Source organism: Papaver somniferum, chromosome 11 (assembly GCF_003573695.1).
Source record: "Papaver somniferum cultivar HN1 chromosome 11, ASM357369v1, whole genome shotgun sequence".
NCBI classification, from domain to species: domain Eukaryota; kingdom Viridiplantae; phylum Streptophyta; class Magnoliopsida; order Ranunculales; family Papaveraceae; genus Papaver; species Papaver somniferum.
This window is the reverse complement of record NC_039368.1, coordinates 20,950,749-20,968,734: the sequence shown is the minus strand read 5'-3', so window position 1 is coordinate 20,968,734 and position 17,986 is coordinate 20,950,749. Positions and strand designations below refer to the sequence as shown.

At 36.2% G+C, this 17,986-nt stretch overlaps 2 protein-coding genes across 2 annotated transcripts; both read right to left on the bottom strand.

Moving 5' to 3' along the window:
* Window positions 1–389: 389 nt before the first annotated feature.
* LOC113322488 (60S ribosomal protein L10) lies at window positions 390–2,636 on the bottom strand. Its single transcript, XM_026570575.1, has 4 exons — window positions 2,484–2,636; window positions 1,378–1,879; window positions 1,018–1,099; window positions 390–706 (listed from the first exon to the last, which is right to left on the bottom strand). Exons 1-4 carry the CDS (start codon window positions 2,491–2,493, stop codon window positions 635–637), a joined length of 666 nt encoding a protein of 221 aa, XP_026426360.1. The 5' UTR covers window positions 2,494–2,636; the 3' UTR covers window positions 390–634.
* A 391-nt stretch (window positions 2,637–3,027) lies between these two features.
* Window positions 3,028–11,292, bottom strand: LOC113323365 (probable LRR receptor-like serine/threonine-protein kinase At1g06840). The gene is made up of 20 exons (XM_026571656.1): window positions 10,849–11,292; window positions 10,578–10,728; window positions 10,411–10,482; window positions 10,193–10,264; window positions 9,107–9,250; window positions 8,951–9,022; window positions 8,790–8,861; window positions 8,308–8,382; window positions 7,985–8,053; window positions 7,689–7,757; window positions 7,463–7,534; window positions 7,163–7,249; window positions 6,903–6,971; window positions 5,781–6,292; window positions 5,314–5,469; window positions 4,882–5,165; window positions 4,670–4,721; window positions 4,295–4,545; window positions 4,074–4,208; window positions 3,028–3,687 (listed from the first exon to the last, which is right to left on the bottom strand). The coding sequence occupies exons 1-20, from the start codon at window positions 10,949–10,951 to the stop codon at window positions 3,289–3,291; spliced, it is 2,916 nt and encodes a 971-aa protein (XP_026427441.1). The 5' UTR covers window positions 10,952–11,292; the 3' UTR covers window positions 3,028–3,288.
* Between the last annotated feature and the right edge of the window lie 6,694 nt (window positions 11,293–17,986).

Here is a 17,986-nt window from a genome sequence, read left to right as displayed (position 1 = left end):
TCATGTATGATTAGAGGATATAATTTTTGACAAAATGTCCTGGTTTCTGTGACAGAAGTTTATATCTGTAGTTTTGCATTTATGTCCTTGTATCTGTGGTTCTGCATTTATGTCCTTGTTTTGTGCTACCTAGTTGAATCAAATATGCTAGATTCATTCATGGACTCTGATGTCTATCAGTTAGATGGATGCTCACTCACCCGTTCCATTGATATGGATTGTGTTATACGAACCCTCGGTGTTCTCTCTTACAAAACAGAGAGACACCAAACCTACTACCAGCTCCTCTGCAACTCCTGCTTGTTTAACTAGTACATTTGGAAGGAATTTTGCACCTCTTTCTGCATCTCTTTGAATGCTTCACAAAAAGAACCTTCATGCCCACCATAGAAGATTAAAATATAAGACTTTAGTACTAATGCAGATGAAAATAACATAAAGGGCAGTCAAACTGCTGCCAACGCTTTTAATGTATGCCATACAATGGGTACAAACTATGTTACCCAAACTGAACTCAAAATACACAAACTCAAAAGTTCCACAAATTACTCCAAATTTTTCACTTAGCAAAAACAAAAATCCTGATTTTTCTAATCAAAGCAGATTTTCTATTTAAAACAGACTTCTTGTTGTTCTAAGCAGCAACAGCATCCAAGAAAGCTTGACCGGGCTGACGTCTAGCCAAACGTCCATGACATCCAAGTAACTGCATATTTGACAACACATGTCCTTGTAAGTTTCAAGTATCAATTCATCGTATTTATAAACACAGAAGTACAGCGAGACAACACAATGGGCTTATCTCGTGTCACAGATGCCATAGAAGTTGGAGGCGCAAGGCACTAAATCATTCTATTAAGTTCAGAAAACACAATTGAAGGATGCGGGGCACTACACACTCATGATAGAGCTTGAAGGACTAGGGCACTGCATCATTCTATTGAGAAAGCATGCTTTGGTCAACTGGATACTCGGACAGCTCAGAAAACAAAATTAACAGGATATGATAAAACGAACCTTAGCATTGACACCATCTGGAACGATTCTGTTCTCTGACTTCCATTTGACGTAGTCGGTACGGCTGAACTTTGTGAATCCCCTAAAGATAGATACAAAAACATGGGTTAGTGAATGAGACCCTCATTTCATAACCCACAAAGCCCTCTGACAAATAGAGAGTGCACCACTACTAGGTATCACATGTACACCAGTGTATTTAAGTCGGATGATATCTCAAATACAGAAGAAGACACAAACTAGTCCAAGCACAAAGATATAGATAAAGTTATGTACAAATAACAGAGTTAAAGACTTGGAAGTGCTTTTGCCTGTGCAAATTAATTGAAAAGAAGATGTCTTATTAATAGGAAAACATACCACTTCCTGCTGACAATGATCTTTTGACGTCCAGGGAACTTGAACTTGGCACGACGAAGGGCTTCCTGGGCGTTGTTGCCGTTGGTATCCTTGCAACGAACTGACAAGAGGACCTGACCAATGCTAACTCTGGCACAAGTACCCAGGGGTTTACCGAATGCTCCTCTCATACCAGTCTGGAGTCTATCAGCTCCAGCACATGAAAGCATCTTGTTGATACGCAAGACATGGAAAGGATGTACTCTGACTCTCAAATGGAAGGCATCCTTCCCAGCAAACTTGGTCATGTACTTGTTACAGGCAATACGAGCAGCTTCCAAAGCCTCACTTGAGACATTTTCCTTCTCCCAACTCACCAAGTGGACACAGAAGGGGAATTCATCAACTCCTTTCCTTTTCATCCCAACATCATAAATTCTAATCTTTGGGTCAGGTACACCACGACAGTACCTGGACTTTGGGTATGGCTTGTTCTTAATCTGCCTGTAACACCTTGCAGGTCCTACAATATTAAAAATCAACCAATACAATAAGTAACTGCATATTCGTCTCAATCGAATCATGGCAAGTTGAAAACCAACTAAAATCGAAAATGGTGACCACGTGACCTAAAATTAGAAGTCATACAATCACTACCAAAAATGTAGAATAGAATCTGCACCAGCATACAACACAAGAACTACATAACCTCTAAATCTAATAACAACCCTAAAAAGAACATGGCAACCCACCAAGAACCAGGTATCACAAGAGACTTATTCAAGTACTGCATTCCACAAAAACTCTTCATATGCATCAATTTATTCCCAGATAAAGTAGTTGTAGATCTTTTTCAATATCATTTGCAATCAAATACATGTTTTTCTCTAGCCAGCGAATATTTGCTTTGAACTGTTATAAATTTATTTATCATACAAATTCCTAAGCTAAGAAACTGAATCATTTAACATATACCCATTTCTTGAACTAATGGTTAAATCTGACTTTCAGAATATTGTAAGTTACCAACAAGATTGTTCTGAGTAAACCATAAAACAGTCAAAACTAAACCCTATGATGCACTAGAAGATTCATGACAAAGAAAGAAAGGAGTTGCAGAGACTTACTTCTCCCCATGGCTTTCCGGCTGGTCAAGGATTTCCAAAGAAGATTGAAATTACAAAACCCTAGAAAATGAATTGGAGGTATTTTTCTATTTATATAGGTTGGAGAATTTATGGAAATGCCATTTTCAACCCTAACAGGTTAACGAGTAATTTTGACTCGGGAAAATATTGTGCGGTGGACCGTGTGATAGTGTGAATGCTAAAACGCGTGTGTTTCAACGTATGCCCTCACGTCATCCTACCTACTAAAACCAGCACCACAGATAAGGGCCACCCATTTTGACTTCTGCAAAATGTGTGCATGTGTAGAAGAAATTTGGAATCTGTATTGCATCCTAACTCCTAAGCCAAATCAAGTTCATGGGATTCAAGCCAAATCAAACATTTTGTTTTACTTTTTTTGGCCAGAGATGTTGACAGGGTAGGTAACAATTTCTCGAGTCAAATCAAAAGAAAAATAACAAAGCCATAAACTTGGAGTGCAAACAATAATCTCTTTTATGTGTTATCTTTTGCCATGAACATTCAACCAGGAAAAACAACGTGAAACAAACCGACTTCATCTTCATTATGTTTGACCATTAAGAAATAAGAAGCATAATAACAGGACTCGGCTTTCTTTCAGGAATTCCAAGTGTCAGACTTGTTGTGCTGAACATTTATCTGGTTATACTAGAGAAAGATACCATCTGACACTCACACACCAGTTTTATTTTACACCATATTTTACAGTCCATGACCACCATTTACAATTTACTCGGTTTCCAGAGGAAAAGGAACCCAGAGAGATGTCCAAAATGTTGCATCAGCGGGGTTTTATTACGGGCTCCATATCACTGAGAAGTTCACTTGCAGATACATCAGTTGATGCGTTTGGGTGCGATATAGTAGAGACTGACGATGATGATGTCATTACTTCACCAGAGAACAGATTTTCGATAGACCGTGGTGGTGGCATCATGTCCAGCACTTCGTCAGATTCGATGTCAGTCAAGTCCAATGGTAAAGATTCCAACTCCAACATCAATTGCCATATATGTTCTAGCTCCCTAACCACCTCCAACATTGCAGGTCTTGAATCTGTTTCGTCTTGGCAACATCTAAAAGCCAATTTCATGAACTTCTCAACGCATTGAGGGTGATAACAACCCATACGGTTGTCTATGACTGCAAAGTATATACCAGATTGATATGCTGCATGTACCTGTACAGAAATTGAAATGAGATACAAACAGTTCAGCACCAGCAAACAATCTCCCAGGCTGGGATTTAAACAGTGATCCATCATGATCCACCTAGTGCAGCATGCCTGAAGGGGTAACAGACTATTTGACCTCTTTGTAACTGGTAGAATTGTTTTTTCCCCCTAAATGCCTCAGTTTAACGTCTATTTTCCACCCAAAATTTGATCATTTCAGGTAATCCGACTTGAGAAGCTGTAGGTCTAACTGACCACCTTAGGTTTCTCTTTTTAAGGTTATAAGATGAAACCAATAACAGTGACGGCATTTTATTTTTGAAAGAAGTAGTAGCTAAACATGGAATCTAGTAATAATTCTTCTAGCATCATAATAGGGAGTATTTGAATACCTCTCGAATGATGTTCTTCCCATGTTGGATTGGATGCATCCCTGTTAAAAGCTCGAGAAATACTACCCCAAGGCTGTAAACATCACTCTTGTCCGTTAATTTGCGCGTCAAGAAGTATTCTGGATCAAGGTAACCCTGCGTGGAAAATAACAAGTTTAGTTATCTGTGTATATTTACTTCTGAACTTAAGGACCTTACATGAAGTGATAAGCTGAACTTACTGGTGTTCCTTTCACAATGGTGGATACATGACCAGGCACGACTCCATCACAATCTGGAACTGGTGCAAGCCGAGAAAGTCCAAAGTCTGCAACCTTGGCATTATATTTTGAGTCTAACAATATGTTGCTAGCTTTGACATCTCGGTGGAATATGGGTGGGTCTGCTTCTGTATGGAGGTAGAGAATGCCCTTGGCTGAACCTAATGCAATACGCAACCTCATAGCAAAACTGAGAGGCTCTTTTGCTTGGGCTATCAGATCACAAAGACAATTACACAATAACAATAAATCAACATTCTATTCAAGAAACTGTAGCCACTTTAGGGGGAAAAAAAGTAGAGAGAGAATCAACTGGTAGAATATGATAAGAATTACCGGAAAGACAATCCCGAAGAGTGCCGTTAGGCATAAACTCATAGATTAACATCTGCAGGCATGTCAGAGATAAAACTATGATTGTCATTTCCCCTGATCAAATGGAGTGCATGCATTGAGAATATGCAGCTGATGATGACCAAGCAAGGAGAAGTTCATTATCCTTCTGGCATGAACATAGTTTATAAAAATACAAATACAAGAGAACATACTTGCTCCCCATCTTCATGACAATAACCAAGCAAGGAGACTAGGTTCCGATGATGTAGCCGTGATAGCAGTTCTATCTCCGTGAAGAACTCTTTTTGACCCTGTAAGGAGTCTTCTTGAGCACGCTTTATAGCTACGACGGTTTTGTCAGCTAGGATACCTTTATAGACTCTTCCATAGCCTCCTCGGCCAATTTGAGCGGACTCGCTGAAATTGCTAGTTGCCAGTACCATTTCATTAAAGCTGAAGCTTTTGAGGCCAGTGATATGAATTGGCATGCTCAATTCTAAGGAGGAATATAAAGAACAAAATGAGATGTCACAAGTACCATGTTAAATGCATCATCTGTTGGTGAAGTCAATTGTAATAGATAATTAAAAATAGATATTACCGTGGGAATAAAATAAACGGTAAAGAAGGCTACAAGGACTTGCCTTGATTCCTTTTTGCTGGTGTGCGGTACCTGGCTTGTCTTTTTGTAATAAGAATTGCAACAACTAGAGAAACTATAAGCGCACAAGCAGCAGCCCCTAACACAATGCCAACTAAGCCACCTTTGCTGATGCTTGGCTTGGAGGAATCAAGAGCAACTGCAACAACAGAAACAGGAACTATAAGAAGCTTTACCCATTCCATTATTCTAGAGGACTTCTAATTACAAGAAAGAATAAAAGTAGGAAAGGAAATATGCACCAAATTTTCTGAGAAAACTTAAAAAAAGTTTCCCTTCAGCACAATCTAGTACACCTTATTCTAGACTTCTGGTTACAGGATAGAAAAACAACACGAAAGAAAATATGCACCTTCAATTAATAGCTAGTACAGGTCCAAGACAATGTAGACATCTGGCAATAAAGACAACACAACTTTAACTATAAAAGCTACAATCAAGAAAACATACCATTTGAATAAGGTCCCCGGAGAGTGAAGTTGAGTAATTCGTACGGTCCAAAAAGGTTGCTTCTTGCTAATGTCCACATTGTTAATATGCCTCTAATTCGTTGAATCTCACTTGAGTTGAATATACTAGAATGATTGTTAAACTTAGGATATAGCTTCAGGTACATCCTTAGCCTAGGACCTTCTTCCCACATAAATGAATCAATGTTTAGCTGATATAGATCCAGGTTGAGAGCAGTGGTCACATAAACCTCAAATAAGTCATGATATGGAGGGAAATCTGAAATACTGGGACTTTTCAACCTGTAGCCAACTCCAAGAGGTGAAGCACAAAAGCATGGGATGGGAGATTCTGGAACATACTCAAAGAAATCCTCAGCAGGGCATGATTGCATAGAACAAACAGCTGTGGAGTTGTCTGAGCTACCAGGTGACTCGTTTTTTATTTCAGTTCCACAGAACTGGACAATTTTGAGCTTGTTTTTATTGCCGCAAACAGGATTCCCTTGGAGCCTGATTATTCAAGGAGTAGATATATATTGAAGACAGTCAGTTAAACTAGAATCTGTTAGAAGACAATCTGTTGACATAGAGAAAACAAACACACATGTTAAATGCAGAAGTTAGCCCCGTGGAAATAAAACAAATTAATATCATGCTACACCTTAAGATGCTCGTAATAGACTCTATACGAAGCGAAAATACAACGTGGATTGACCAAACATCACAAAGACATAACCCAAGGATAATGAAAGCCTTCAATTTCAAGGTTAAGGCGGCTAGACTATTAGGCAGCAATTATGAAACAATATTTCAAAGTTTTAGGCTAGTATCACCCTCCATATACAAATTAGTTCGTCAAGCTAAAAATTAATATATTTGAATATCCTATAGGCTTCTCAAACGATCCTAAATCAACCTTCAGACCTTGATATAGCCAGATCAGAAGATGACCCACCTTGCACGGTAACTCTATTAGGAATATCAGGTCATTTTAAGGCTATCATCGAAGTTTTAAGCTTAACAATAGTTTTTAAAGCCATTAGGCTCGCCAATTTAGGATAAATGAATACATGTGAAGATAGACCGTTTGTATAGCTAGTATAGTGATGTAGGGATATACCTTAAAGTCACGTTATTTGGAGGATTAAGAGCACCTGAAATGCTTGAAAGTAAATTATTCCGGAAATCACTGCACACACAGAATTCTTAAAGTCAAGTTGATAAGAACAAAATAGTTTCAAATAAGTTAAATTCACAAAACTGATAATATTCCAGATTCATGAGCCAAGAAGGATCTACTTTGAAATACAGTTTACCGTATGGTTTATAAGAACAATAAATAAGTGTACACCTCAAAAAGTATTATTCACGAATTCTTACATGTAAAGTCTTGCAGATGGGCTGAAAGGCACGCTCTGCCAAATGTTGGATGGAACAGAGTTGGTTAACATATTATTCTCGAGTGACCTGTAAGAGGAAGTCTGTTATATAATCCTTGCAAAGAATGTTCATGCATTAACTTCCAGGTGAATTACTTTATTATGAGTGATGAAAAATCTCTAAGGTAGAGAGTACAAGAACCAGGTACGTATCATCACAGCACCAGACCTGTTCCTTCCCAAAAGTCATCTAAACATGTTGATAACAGAATGGCAAGACCAAAGAGAGAGGTTTACTCACAGTCTCTGGAGGCGAGGAAGACCCGAGAAATTTGAGGGTATCGACTCATTGAGATGGTTGTCTGAAAGAATACTGCAGACGGCATAGATTAGAGTATGTAAGTTTGAAATAGGTTTCCAAAGGCATAAAATAGCTTATTCGAAGCTCGGTAGAGAGCAAAATGGATTGGTAGTTGGACACATAGAAGTGGATGAAGAGCATTAAAAAGCTTGCAGATCTCTCTTACATAGTAGTAATATTAGCAGACAACTTGTTTGAGGGTATAGGTCCAGTTAGCTTATTGAAGCTAAGATCTCTGCAGCATATACACGATTTAAAACGTTAGACTGTGTGACTATTGACCAAAACAAACAAATTCACCAATATAACTCTAGGCAATAGCAATACTCAGAAAGTGAAGAAACCTTCTCTTAAATTGCTGATATTGTTTTTCACAACAGTTCTTCAAAGCCCAGAAAATATATAAACAAAATACAATACCTGTATAATAAGTTACTTCCTTAAATAGTTCAAGGTACTTACATATAGTGGAGATCAGGAATTGTGCTTAAATCGGGAACAGGTCCTTCCAAGCTACAGTTCCGAAGACTCCTGTAAAGTCAACTAAATAGAATGACAACCGTGCTTTATCAAAAACCTGAGAACTGCAACATTCATATAATCACTATAATGATTCCTTGGATGTTTACACATGAAAGCAAGAAGGTGAAAAAACTACAATATCTCAACAATAAGATGAACAGTAGTTGGGAAGGGCATCTCTACATATACATTCCCTTCATTCTGGGTGTTATCCTAACTTCTAAAGTAAATAACGTGAAAGACTCGCTATTAAATACTCTTACATTTTCACCAGTTTCGGTAAGTTCCCATAAGTAGCTGGAATTCGACTTCCCTTAAATTGGTTGTTATCAAGTTGGCTGCAAAAAGAGGGAAGAACTTAGAGAACAAATTTGCTTTCAAAAATTTCACATCTCCGAACGAGAAGTATGTAACAAAGTAAAATGAAAAATAGACAGTGAGAAGCGGCAGATGCAGAGAACCATCAATTTTGCAAATGTCATTTTTCGTAGTTTCAAGGTGGATCGAGTATAATTCAGAAATATAATCCCGAACCTTACACCAAATACCCAAGTGTTAGGTCTAGCGTGCTGAATGAAATATGGGATGCATTCTGCCCTTAAAGTTTTTGCTAAGCTGTAATCATAGTGATGAAGTTAACCTATTATAGAGCCACCGATGACATATTTTGAAAACTTGGATTATTAAAAAACTATACCGATAACATATTCATGTAAAGGAACTAAATCCAAGGAAGAGAACATACAGTATAAGCAGAGTCGGAATGTTTGAAAACTCTGGCGGAAGATACCCTGACAGGTTGTTATTATCGAAAAGACTGAAACACCAAGAAAGCATAAGCAAAGAATAGTGAAAAATAAATAAAAATTCACCAGTTTATATCCGTGGAACAAGAAAAGAACTTACAAATGCGCGACATTTGGTAATCTGGAAAGCTCTGGAGGGATTTGCCCACTAAATGAATTATTGTTCATGTGGCTGTAGAAAATAACATTTGTGGACAATAAGGTAGCTATAGTACTTGAGCAGATAAGCTAAATTTTCTCAAAAAAAAACACCTACAAATGCTTCGTTTTGTTCAAATTTGCCCATGATACTGGTATTGGTCCTGATAAGTTGTTTTGATCGAGTTGGATTCTATCCAGATTGGGAAGGTAACCAAGTTCAGCTGGTAATGAACCTGATAGCTTATTCCCACTCAAAAGCCTGTATATAGAAATTGAAAAACAAGTTCAATGTTAGATTATGTTGGAAAATGAGTGATAAAAGAAAAGGAAATTTTTTTGAAGAAAGTACGTGAATTCAAAGAACTAAGGATTGTCATTAATATGATGCCGTTCTTAAATCTGAAGCTGAAGGTCAAGTAATCCTATGAGGCTATGACCTTGAAAGCAACAACAAATTTTATAATTTGGGATGTTGATCAATGCCAGTGTTGTTTCAGCCAATAGGGTTGAACAGACCATGGCTACTCACACATTAATGGACAGGGTCTCATGTCCCAAAAGGAAGATCATCATTATGTGAACTGGGGTTAGAATATATGTTTCCTACTGTACATGAATGTCAAGGGATATTGATATTGGGCCTTACATACTTATCACCTTTACAAATAACTTGTTCGTGGGATAACTTCAAACATTGCTCACAATTCAGAAAATCTCAGTATCAATTAATCTGTATTGAACATATGATTCATCTAATAATATAAGAGTGTCTAAATTTCAAATGGCTTTGTTTTTGTCAGTCATTATGACCTTCATACGGCATTAACCTTTCCTATAAGAATTGACCTTTTACCACTAGTATATAAACATATAGAATCCTGCACTACATAAGGAGTTCCTTGTCGTGGATTTGTGGATATTTCAAGAGGGAACTCAATTAATAAATTACAAAACTAAAATATATCATTCACAAGCATTCAGTAGATGTTTGGCACAACTCAAGGTCCTTGTTGTCAATTCGCCTCTATCTAGATGATAACTCTACTTACCAAAACATCACTGCTCAAGCTACAAGCTTCCACATTCAAGATAGATCAATTGTTAGGTAATATTTGTACTTATTCACAACATCTGATGTGTAACTAAATTTCAGCACAACATCGCAGAACTTCAAAATTCAGCATAATATATGTGTACTTACAACAGCTCCAGGGATTTAATGTATCCTATCTCCTTTGGTATACCACCAGATATGTTGTTCCACAGGAAGTCTCTGTGAGTGAAGAACAAGATCACAACAATTAACATCACAGTAGCAAGTTATATGTGATCCTTCGTCAATAAAAAGCAATTACTAAACATTTTCACCCAAAGTAGCTGTTTCATTCGCTTGAGATTTTGAAAAACTGCAAGACTCACATGATTTTTATCTGCAACAGCTGGCCAAGCTCGGGGGCCAAAGTTCCAGAAAGATTCATATTTAGCAGTTGCCTGCACAAGAAGAATGCCAATGAGTATTATAAGCTCTATCTCAGTTTTTCATCTTGTTATGAAATGAGTATACAAGGAAATCCAAAAATTCTTACAGTTCTTGAACATGAAGGTACCCATCAGTTCCTGGTGTATTAAAACACAAAATCCCTGTCCAATTCGAATTACATGGGTCACCTTTGTTCCAACTTTTTAGATGGTTCAAAGGATCAATTAGATGATTCTTGATAGCTTGTAATGCATTCACTACACACATAAGGTAATCCATCATTTAGAATCCTTTCGAAAAACCAAATCCACAATCTACTGTAGCAATTGAATCACACATAAATAAGTAAAAAAGGTAAAAATGTTCAGTAAATTCACCTTCGGATGGATCGGTAAGTTGAGCAACAGAAAGTAGAGAAAAGCAGCATAAGTAGACAACCAAAGCACTTGCTGCTGATAAACAAAATTTCACTCTCCACATATCGAAACCCTAGAAAACAACAGCACACAGTAGAAGGAAAATGAAAGTGAGAAGTTTGTGAGTGTTGATGAAGATTGGAAAATTTGTTGATAATGATGATGAGGTTAAATGTTGAGTTGTTGTTAGATTTAGGTTGAAAATTTAATGGAGGTTTCGTCGTCATGGTGAATAGTCGCAGATTTCGGACTGAAAATACAAAATGCAGTTGTTAAGTGCGGACAGAGTTTTGTGCGTCACTCTAATTTAAATCAAACTGTCGATTTCTGGCGCCCAAAGACTTGTGTAATTTCCGCATTTGTTGCTATTTACTCGATGGCTCTCCTGCTTATCTAATCGTTCCGAATTTCTTATGCACCTCATAGTTATGTTGTTGATAGTTGCTATTTTCTTTTTATACCACCCAAATAAAAGGCAAGGACGCTAATTTTTCGGTGAATAAACTTTTGGTTCCGCTAGACTCATAGAGGGAAATCCCGAGTGGAGATCTGATAGGCGGGAGGTAGTCTTCTAGCATTTGGATGTGTGTTTATCTCTGATAAACTTTTTCGTGCATTATCTTTTCACAAAAAATTAGGAATTTTTGTGTCGGAAAGTTGTGTCTAAATTAGGTAGATCGGCACTTTTAGGTTATTATACTTCTAGCTTATAGGCTCCAATGAAGGATTCTTTTATCTGATTATTCTAAATTCGATTTACGAGTATAAATGGGTTATTGAATTATTGACTTCGAGATAATAAATTGAGAGAATAGACTAACGACTGTAACCATGTCGACACAGTAAGCCATCCATTAGAGATGTCCATTCATCTTCAACAGATATGATAAAAGTCCTGAATTGTGTTTTTTGCAATAGTTACACCTTGTTTACACCCTCACACTTTCCGTTAACTCTAACTCTAGCTTTGTTTTTAAACAAATCTATTTATTAAGAAAATAAAAGCAGAGGGGAACATAAATCCAGAATCTCCTGAAGAAAGGAGCAGAGAAATAAAAGAAAAGGTTAAGTAAGTTATAAAGTACATGAACAAGCTTATCCAAAGGTTTTGTCCGAAAATTCTTTTCAGGAGCTTTTAAGTAAATTCCATGTTTTGGTTTAACAAATTTCTTCCACGCAAAACTGTAACTGTCAGTGTACTATTTACATTGGCTAGTCTGTTTATGTGCGTTAGAGTATGCGGGGTATAAGTACCCCTTGTCCTATATCTACTAGTTGTAATGAGTTCATTTAATTTACTGGTGGGGTCGTCTATCCGGAGAGGAAAGTACCCTAATTAGGCGAAATCTCCTACTACCGCTCGTTTTAAAGACTTCTTATGGATTGGAAGCTCTACGAGTACCATTGGTGGGAAACTAGACAATTGCAGTTTATTATTAGTTTTCGATTGATTTGATTGACTAACGGTTGTTGAAATTTGATTGCACCTAGTTTGTTTATGCTTGAGAATCTTCTCTTATGATATAAGATTCACTCAAACTAGATCGATGTTTCGACGGGGATCTTTAGAACTATTTGTATATCTAAAGACGTCTTGTGATAATCCATCGTTAACAGACTCCGTTTTGTGTGTGGTTGATCACAAGAGATTCAAGTTGTTTGTGTGCAGGTGTTTATTGAAGATCTAAGAAGATTTCTTATTTGAGTTCAGAATCTTTGGTGTGCACAAAACTTGATCGACTGAGGATCCAATTATAATCGATTTATCTTTTGATAGATTGGATTGATTGGTTGTGTAGATCGGCATCAATATATTTCTTTGTGATTTATAATATTGATTGCGTAGTCTAAACAATTACTTTGGTAGTTGTTGAGTAGATTGATCTAAGAACCCGACAAAGGAGTTTATTGGGATAAACGGAAGAGCCTTTTGTCAAACTCATATCACTTGTTTGAAAAGAGTTGTTACCGAACAGATTTGTTGTTCCTTTACAGTTTGGAATACAAACCAAAGGAATTGTTCCAAGTACGTGACTTATTGCAAGTTGGAGGCGCAGGAATACTGAGGAAACTAGGTGAACTATAGATTTAGTTGCTTGGTCTCAACTATACGAAGTTGGTTTAGATTTTGTATAACGGCTTCTGAGAGTATTCAATTCTGGACAAGGTCCCGGGGTTTTTCTGCATTTGAGATTTCCTCGTTAACAAAATCTTGCTCTGTCATTTACTTTTATTTTCCGCAATTATAATTGTTCTTATCATAATTTAAAGTAAATTACACAAACGTTAATTCGTAATTACTTGATAGCAATCCTATAGTGTTTGATTAAGTCCGAACCTAATATAAAGTAATCATACTTCGTTATTGTATTGTCTCGATCTTGTATCCATAGTCAATCACGCAAGTTATCTTGTTGTCGTATTGTCTCGATCTCGTATCCATAGACGATCACACGAAGTGTGAACCGATTCGTTGTATTGTCTCGACTCAGTCCATAGACAATCACTTTCGGTAAGAGGACTTATAGGTGGAATTTTTTTAGATTGAGGTATATTTGGATACCCTCGTCTTTTCAACGTTGCACTTTTGTCATTAGAAATACTAGTAGATAGAGGAGATGCATAAGTAAAATTTTGGGAAGCAGGTCTCGATATAAATTGATTGAAACCTCATCGAAAATTGAGATTGGAAATTATTTTGCCTTTATAATTCAGATTATATCTACCTTTCATCATAGGATGAGGACCACAAAATTGTGTTGTTGAAATTTTGGTTGAAATTAACCATGAAATGGAGCCAGGAGAGTTTCTTATATCTGGTAGTAATGAGAATCTCTTCACTTAGAAGAAGATTGTGAAGTTCAGCACTTGTAACACGTGGATTGCGAAGCCTAATAGATGTTGAAAAATCTTCAAATGTAGAACTCAATCCTGAAAGTGGATTGACAACAATTTCACTATCACTAATGATGGATCTTGCAGTAGCTAACGTTTCAACAACCTTTTTGATCTCATTCAGATAGGTTGCATGTAATAAAATCATTCCTCAATCTAGTAGATTGAAGTTTTGTACGCAGCTGAACCACGTAAGTAGCATAAAATTAATAATTTTAGTTTTAATACTTTTCCATGGTCCATGAGAAGAAGTAGCACCAGTGAGGTAAGGAATAATCCAATCCAACATAGTATAATAAAGCCTTTTGCCATTGGATGAAAATTGGATAACAACATTGTTATTCAAATTATGACGAGTCATTTAGACAAGTTTTAACACCAACGATGTAATCAACATCTCGAAACTTATTCAGAAGAGCATGAATCAACTATTTTCATGTCAGATAATTATCTCCTTGAGCTTAAGTGTAATGATATTAGTTAACACACTAAAATGATTTTTTTTATAGCTGAACTAGCTCCATTAGTAAGAAATAAATAAAAGAAATAAACGAGATCAGATATTTCATTAGAGACAGAACAAGAAATCAAGAGATGAACATAAATCAAATGAATCTCAGAACAAAAAAAATTAAAGATAAAAGAAGATCTATGAGAAAATCACTCAAAAAACAAATGATTGAGTTCGCTTCATCAATGGAGATGGTAAAACTTGGTCTGAGTTCTACGTATGATACCAAGATAACAAAACTTGGAGGAACTTCATCAACAAAAGGTACGTGGAGACTAAAACTTATCTATCAGTCAGAAGTCTATTCTATTTTATCTTCTAATGAGACTAAGTCCTATAGCTATATAAACTTTTACATTATACACATTTGATATTTCGATCCGAGTTTATCTCGCTTATCTACTTCTCGAAATATGTGTTGGAAGCTTTTTGCTTTAACTATGTTCATCATATTCTTGACGTGTTTAGTTGGAAACAATTTATTTGTTGGAAACTAAATATTAAGTCAAAACATGATCATGTGAAAATTACCTTGAACATCTTATATGATTTGTGTGAGACGGTCATTTGATGTTAACTTGGGAAGTTTCGTATTGATCATTCGATCAATTGAAAATTACTTGAATATAATGGTATGTGTAAGATTACCATTGTTGTCTTCTAATGATGTTTCAATGATTGAAATGAGAGTTTAGAACAATTACATATGTTTGGATCCAACACTGTATGCATATCTAGTATGCGAACTGTACTGGTATAATTCAGGTTCGGGAACCTTGTTTGTGTACATAGTATGCGAATGGTTTTACCTGAGAAGGTTCGGGAACCTTGTTTACGTACCTAGTATGCGACCGGTTCACCCGAGTTGGGTCCGGGATGGTTGTTTGCGAACGGCTTGACTAAGCCAAGTCCGGAGCTGATGTTCGCGTACCTAGTTTGCGAACACAGTGGTTAAGTTCTAAAATCGGTCATATATGATTCTCATACTCGTAAACTAAAACATTTATTAATTAAGGAATGCAATCTTTGCAAACCGTGGCTTAATTTTCATGAATTGATTCTTGTACAAGTACCTTGTACTGTTACGAATAAATTCGGTTTTGTTTCAATTCATTCATATATATATCTTTGAGATAGTGAAAAATAAAACAACTCTATTTGAAACACAGTTAGATTCATTTTATTATCTTTCATGATTGATTGATCATCATATTTGATCTAGAAGTGTTAGATGAATATGGTTAAGACAAAAATGTTCATATGGCTAACTTCGGTTAACTGTTATTGAGCCAACTCGATATATACATTTAGGTACGGTTACCCATATCTAAATATAAGTATTTCATTTGGGTGTAACAAGCTAAGACCATCTAACGATGGAGATTGATTGCTTAATTTCTAAGCAGACTTAGCTTGAATATTAAATCAGATTTCATCTAACAATGAATATTGAATGCTTTGTTACTAAGATATCTTAGCGTTGATTGTAACCAACCCTGATTTGAAAGGCTATATAAGGGGGAACTCTAGCAACTATAAAACCTAATCCCGACACTTTCATGTGTCCTAGTTACAAACTAGATGCGATTCTCCTTTAACCTAGTTTTTTCCAAAACCATTATAGGTTAACGACTTGAAGACTTCATTTGGGATTCGTGAAGCCAAATCCAACTATTTTCTCTGTAGTTGCGTATTCTTATCTTACTTGTTCCATCGTATTGAGTTTTATCTCCTCTAAGATTTACTCGAGATTTATCTCCGATAGGTGAGATATAAAAATTAATCACAATAGTTATTCGTCTCAGACTCTAGTGATTCTGCAATAACTTTTTCTATTAATCAGTTGGGTTATTGTGAGGTGATTGATATTTCTAGGCAGCTCTTCGGGAATATAAGACTGGATTATCAATTGGTTCATGTTCACCTTGATTTATCAAAAGACGGAACAAAAACCGAATAAAGAATAGACATATCTGTGGAGACAGATTTGTTTATAAGTCTTAGACTTTGGGTCGTAGCAACTCTTAGTTGCGGGTGAGATCATCTAAGGTAATCAAGTGCGCAGAATCCAGCGTGGTTCTAGAGGCGTAAGGAACGCGACTGAACCTTAATCGGTGTGAGACTTGGTTAGAGCTCAACTACATTCCAGTCTGAAGTTAACTTGTAGTAGGATAATGTCTGTAGCGACTTAATACAGTGTGGTGTTCAAAGATGGACTAGATCCCGGAGTTTTTTTATATTTGCGGTTTCCTCGTTAAAAAAATTTATGGTGATTGTGTTATTTATTTTCCGTATTATATTTGTTTATATAAGTGAAATATCACAGGTTATGCGTAGTTCAATCAGTTGATAAATCCAACCTTGTTTGTTGGATCTAACTTGATTGACACTTGGGCATTGGTGTTTGGTACCGTCCAAGTTATTTCTCTTATTAATCAGGCTCACGGATTTCGATCTGTTCGATTTGCTGATTGTATTGAGATGTAAAGGTAAATAAATATCTTGGATATATTTCTTGATTGAGTCTCACTTTTAAGTTGGTGTTCTCGGAATTATATTAGAGTTTAGTCCATATAGATTGCCGAACCCGCTTTTTCACTTAGTTTCCGTCCAACGGCACTACTGGAGCTTTTTGATCCCAAAGAAGTATTTAAACAAATTGCTAATTAGATTACTCATATCTCTTTAAAGTTAGCTTTCTTACATGACAAACGTGTGTTTGTGAAAATGAGTTTATAAGGATATATAACTCATATTTATAATGTTATGACCAAGGAAGTTTTTGAAAAATACCAATGATATAATATTTTCCAACTCATAATCAATTTCTCTAATAGTATGACAACTAATATTAGCTAACACTCATCCATGTGCTTGACTGATATGGCCAGTAAAGATATAAAAACATTTGGAAACGGAAAGCATATAATTTCGATAACATAAATGATATTGGAAATTGATATTATGGGATCATGCCTTGTGTTAGAGCACTGCTTAGTGGGACTCATAAATTTTGCTATCTCAAGCTTGTTGCCAATGTTAGTTAAACAAAACTATATATTTATTTCTAAATTTACCAAGTCAAGTCTCGGACTAGGTATAAAAGTTGGTAGTTGAGTATCAGACATCAGTGAATAACCCTCGAGGACTGAAGATCGACGAAGACATGTGGAAAACTTCATCAACAAGGTATGTGAAGACTGAACCATTCTATTTACTCACAAGCTTTACCATTCTATATACATACACACACACACACACATATATATATATAATACTATATCGTATGAGTTTTAGTAGATTTATTGCAAACAAGAAATTTCGAGTCAAGCTTGTTTTGTTAAGTATCTCGAAATATGATTCAAGAAATGGATGTTCATTGGTCCTAAGCAATCTTAGTTCGAAACAATTAATTGTTCAAGAACTATTTTCGTGTCATATGGATCATTTGAAAATTTTCCAAGCAATGATATTTATATCTATGGCAAATGGGAAGGTTTCAAATATCAAAAAAGAGAAATTCAGAACTACTGTAATTTAGACTCAGGGTAGTTTGGAGAACCATCTCGCAAGCCATAGATATCTGGGTTTCTAAAATACAGGAATGTGGCAAACTAGTTCACAAACAGTAAAGTTTAGAATGAGACATCTCACCAACCCGGTTCACGAACTGTGGCAATCTGAAATCTGTGC

Coding starts and splice junctions, on each gene's coding strand:
- LOC113322488 (XM_026570575.1), bottom strand. Junction 1,100..1,377: donor ATCATTGTCAGCAGGAAGTG/GTATGTTTTCCT, acceptor ATCTATCTTTAG/GGGATTCACAAAGTTCAGCC. Junction 707..1,017: donor CAGATGGTGTCAATGCTAAG/GTTCGTTTTATC, acceptor TCAAATATGCAG/TTACTTGGATGTCATGGACG.
- LOC113323365 (XM_026571656.1), bottom strand. CDS start 10,951: ATGTGGAGAGTGAAATTTTGTTTATCAGCAGCAAGTGCTTTGGTTGTC. Junction 8,054..8,307: donor TTACCGAAACTGGTGAAAAT/GTAAGAGTATTT, acceptor TTGACTTTACAG/GAGTCTTCGGAACTGTAGCT. Junction 7,250..7,462: donor CTTCCTCGCCTCCAGAGACT/GTGAGTAAACCT, acceptor TTCCTCTTACAG/GTCACTCGAGAATAATATGT.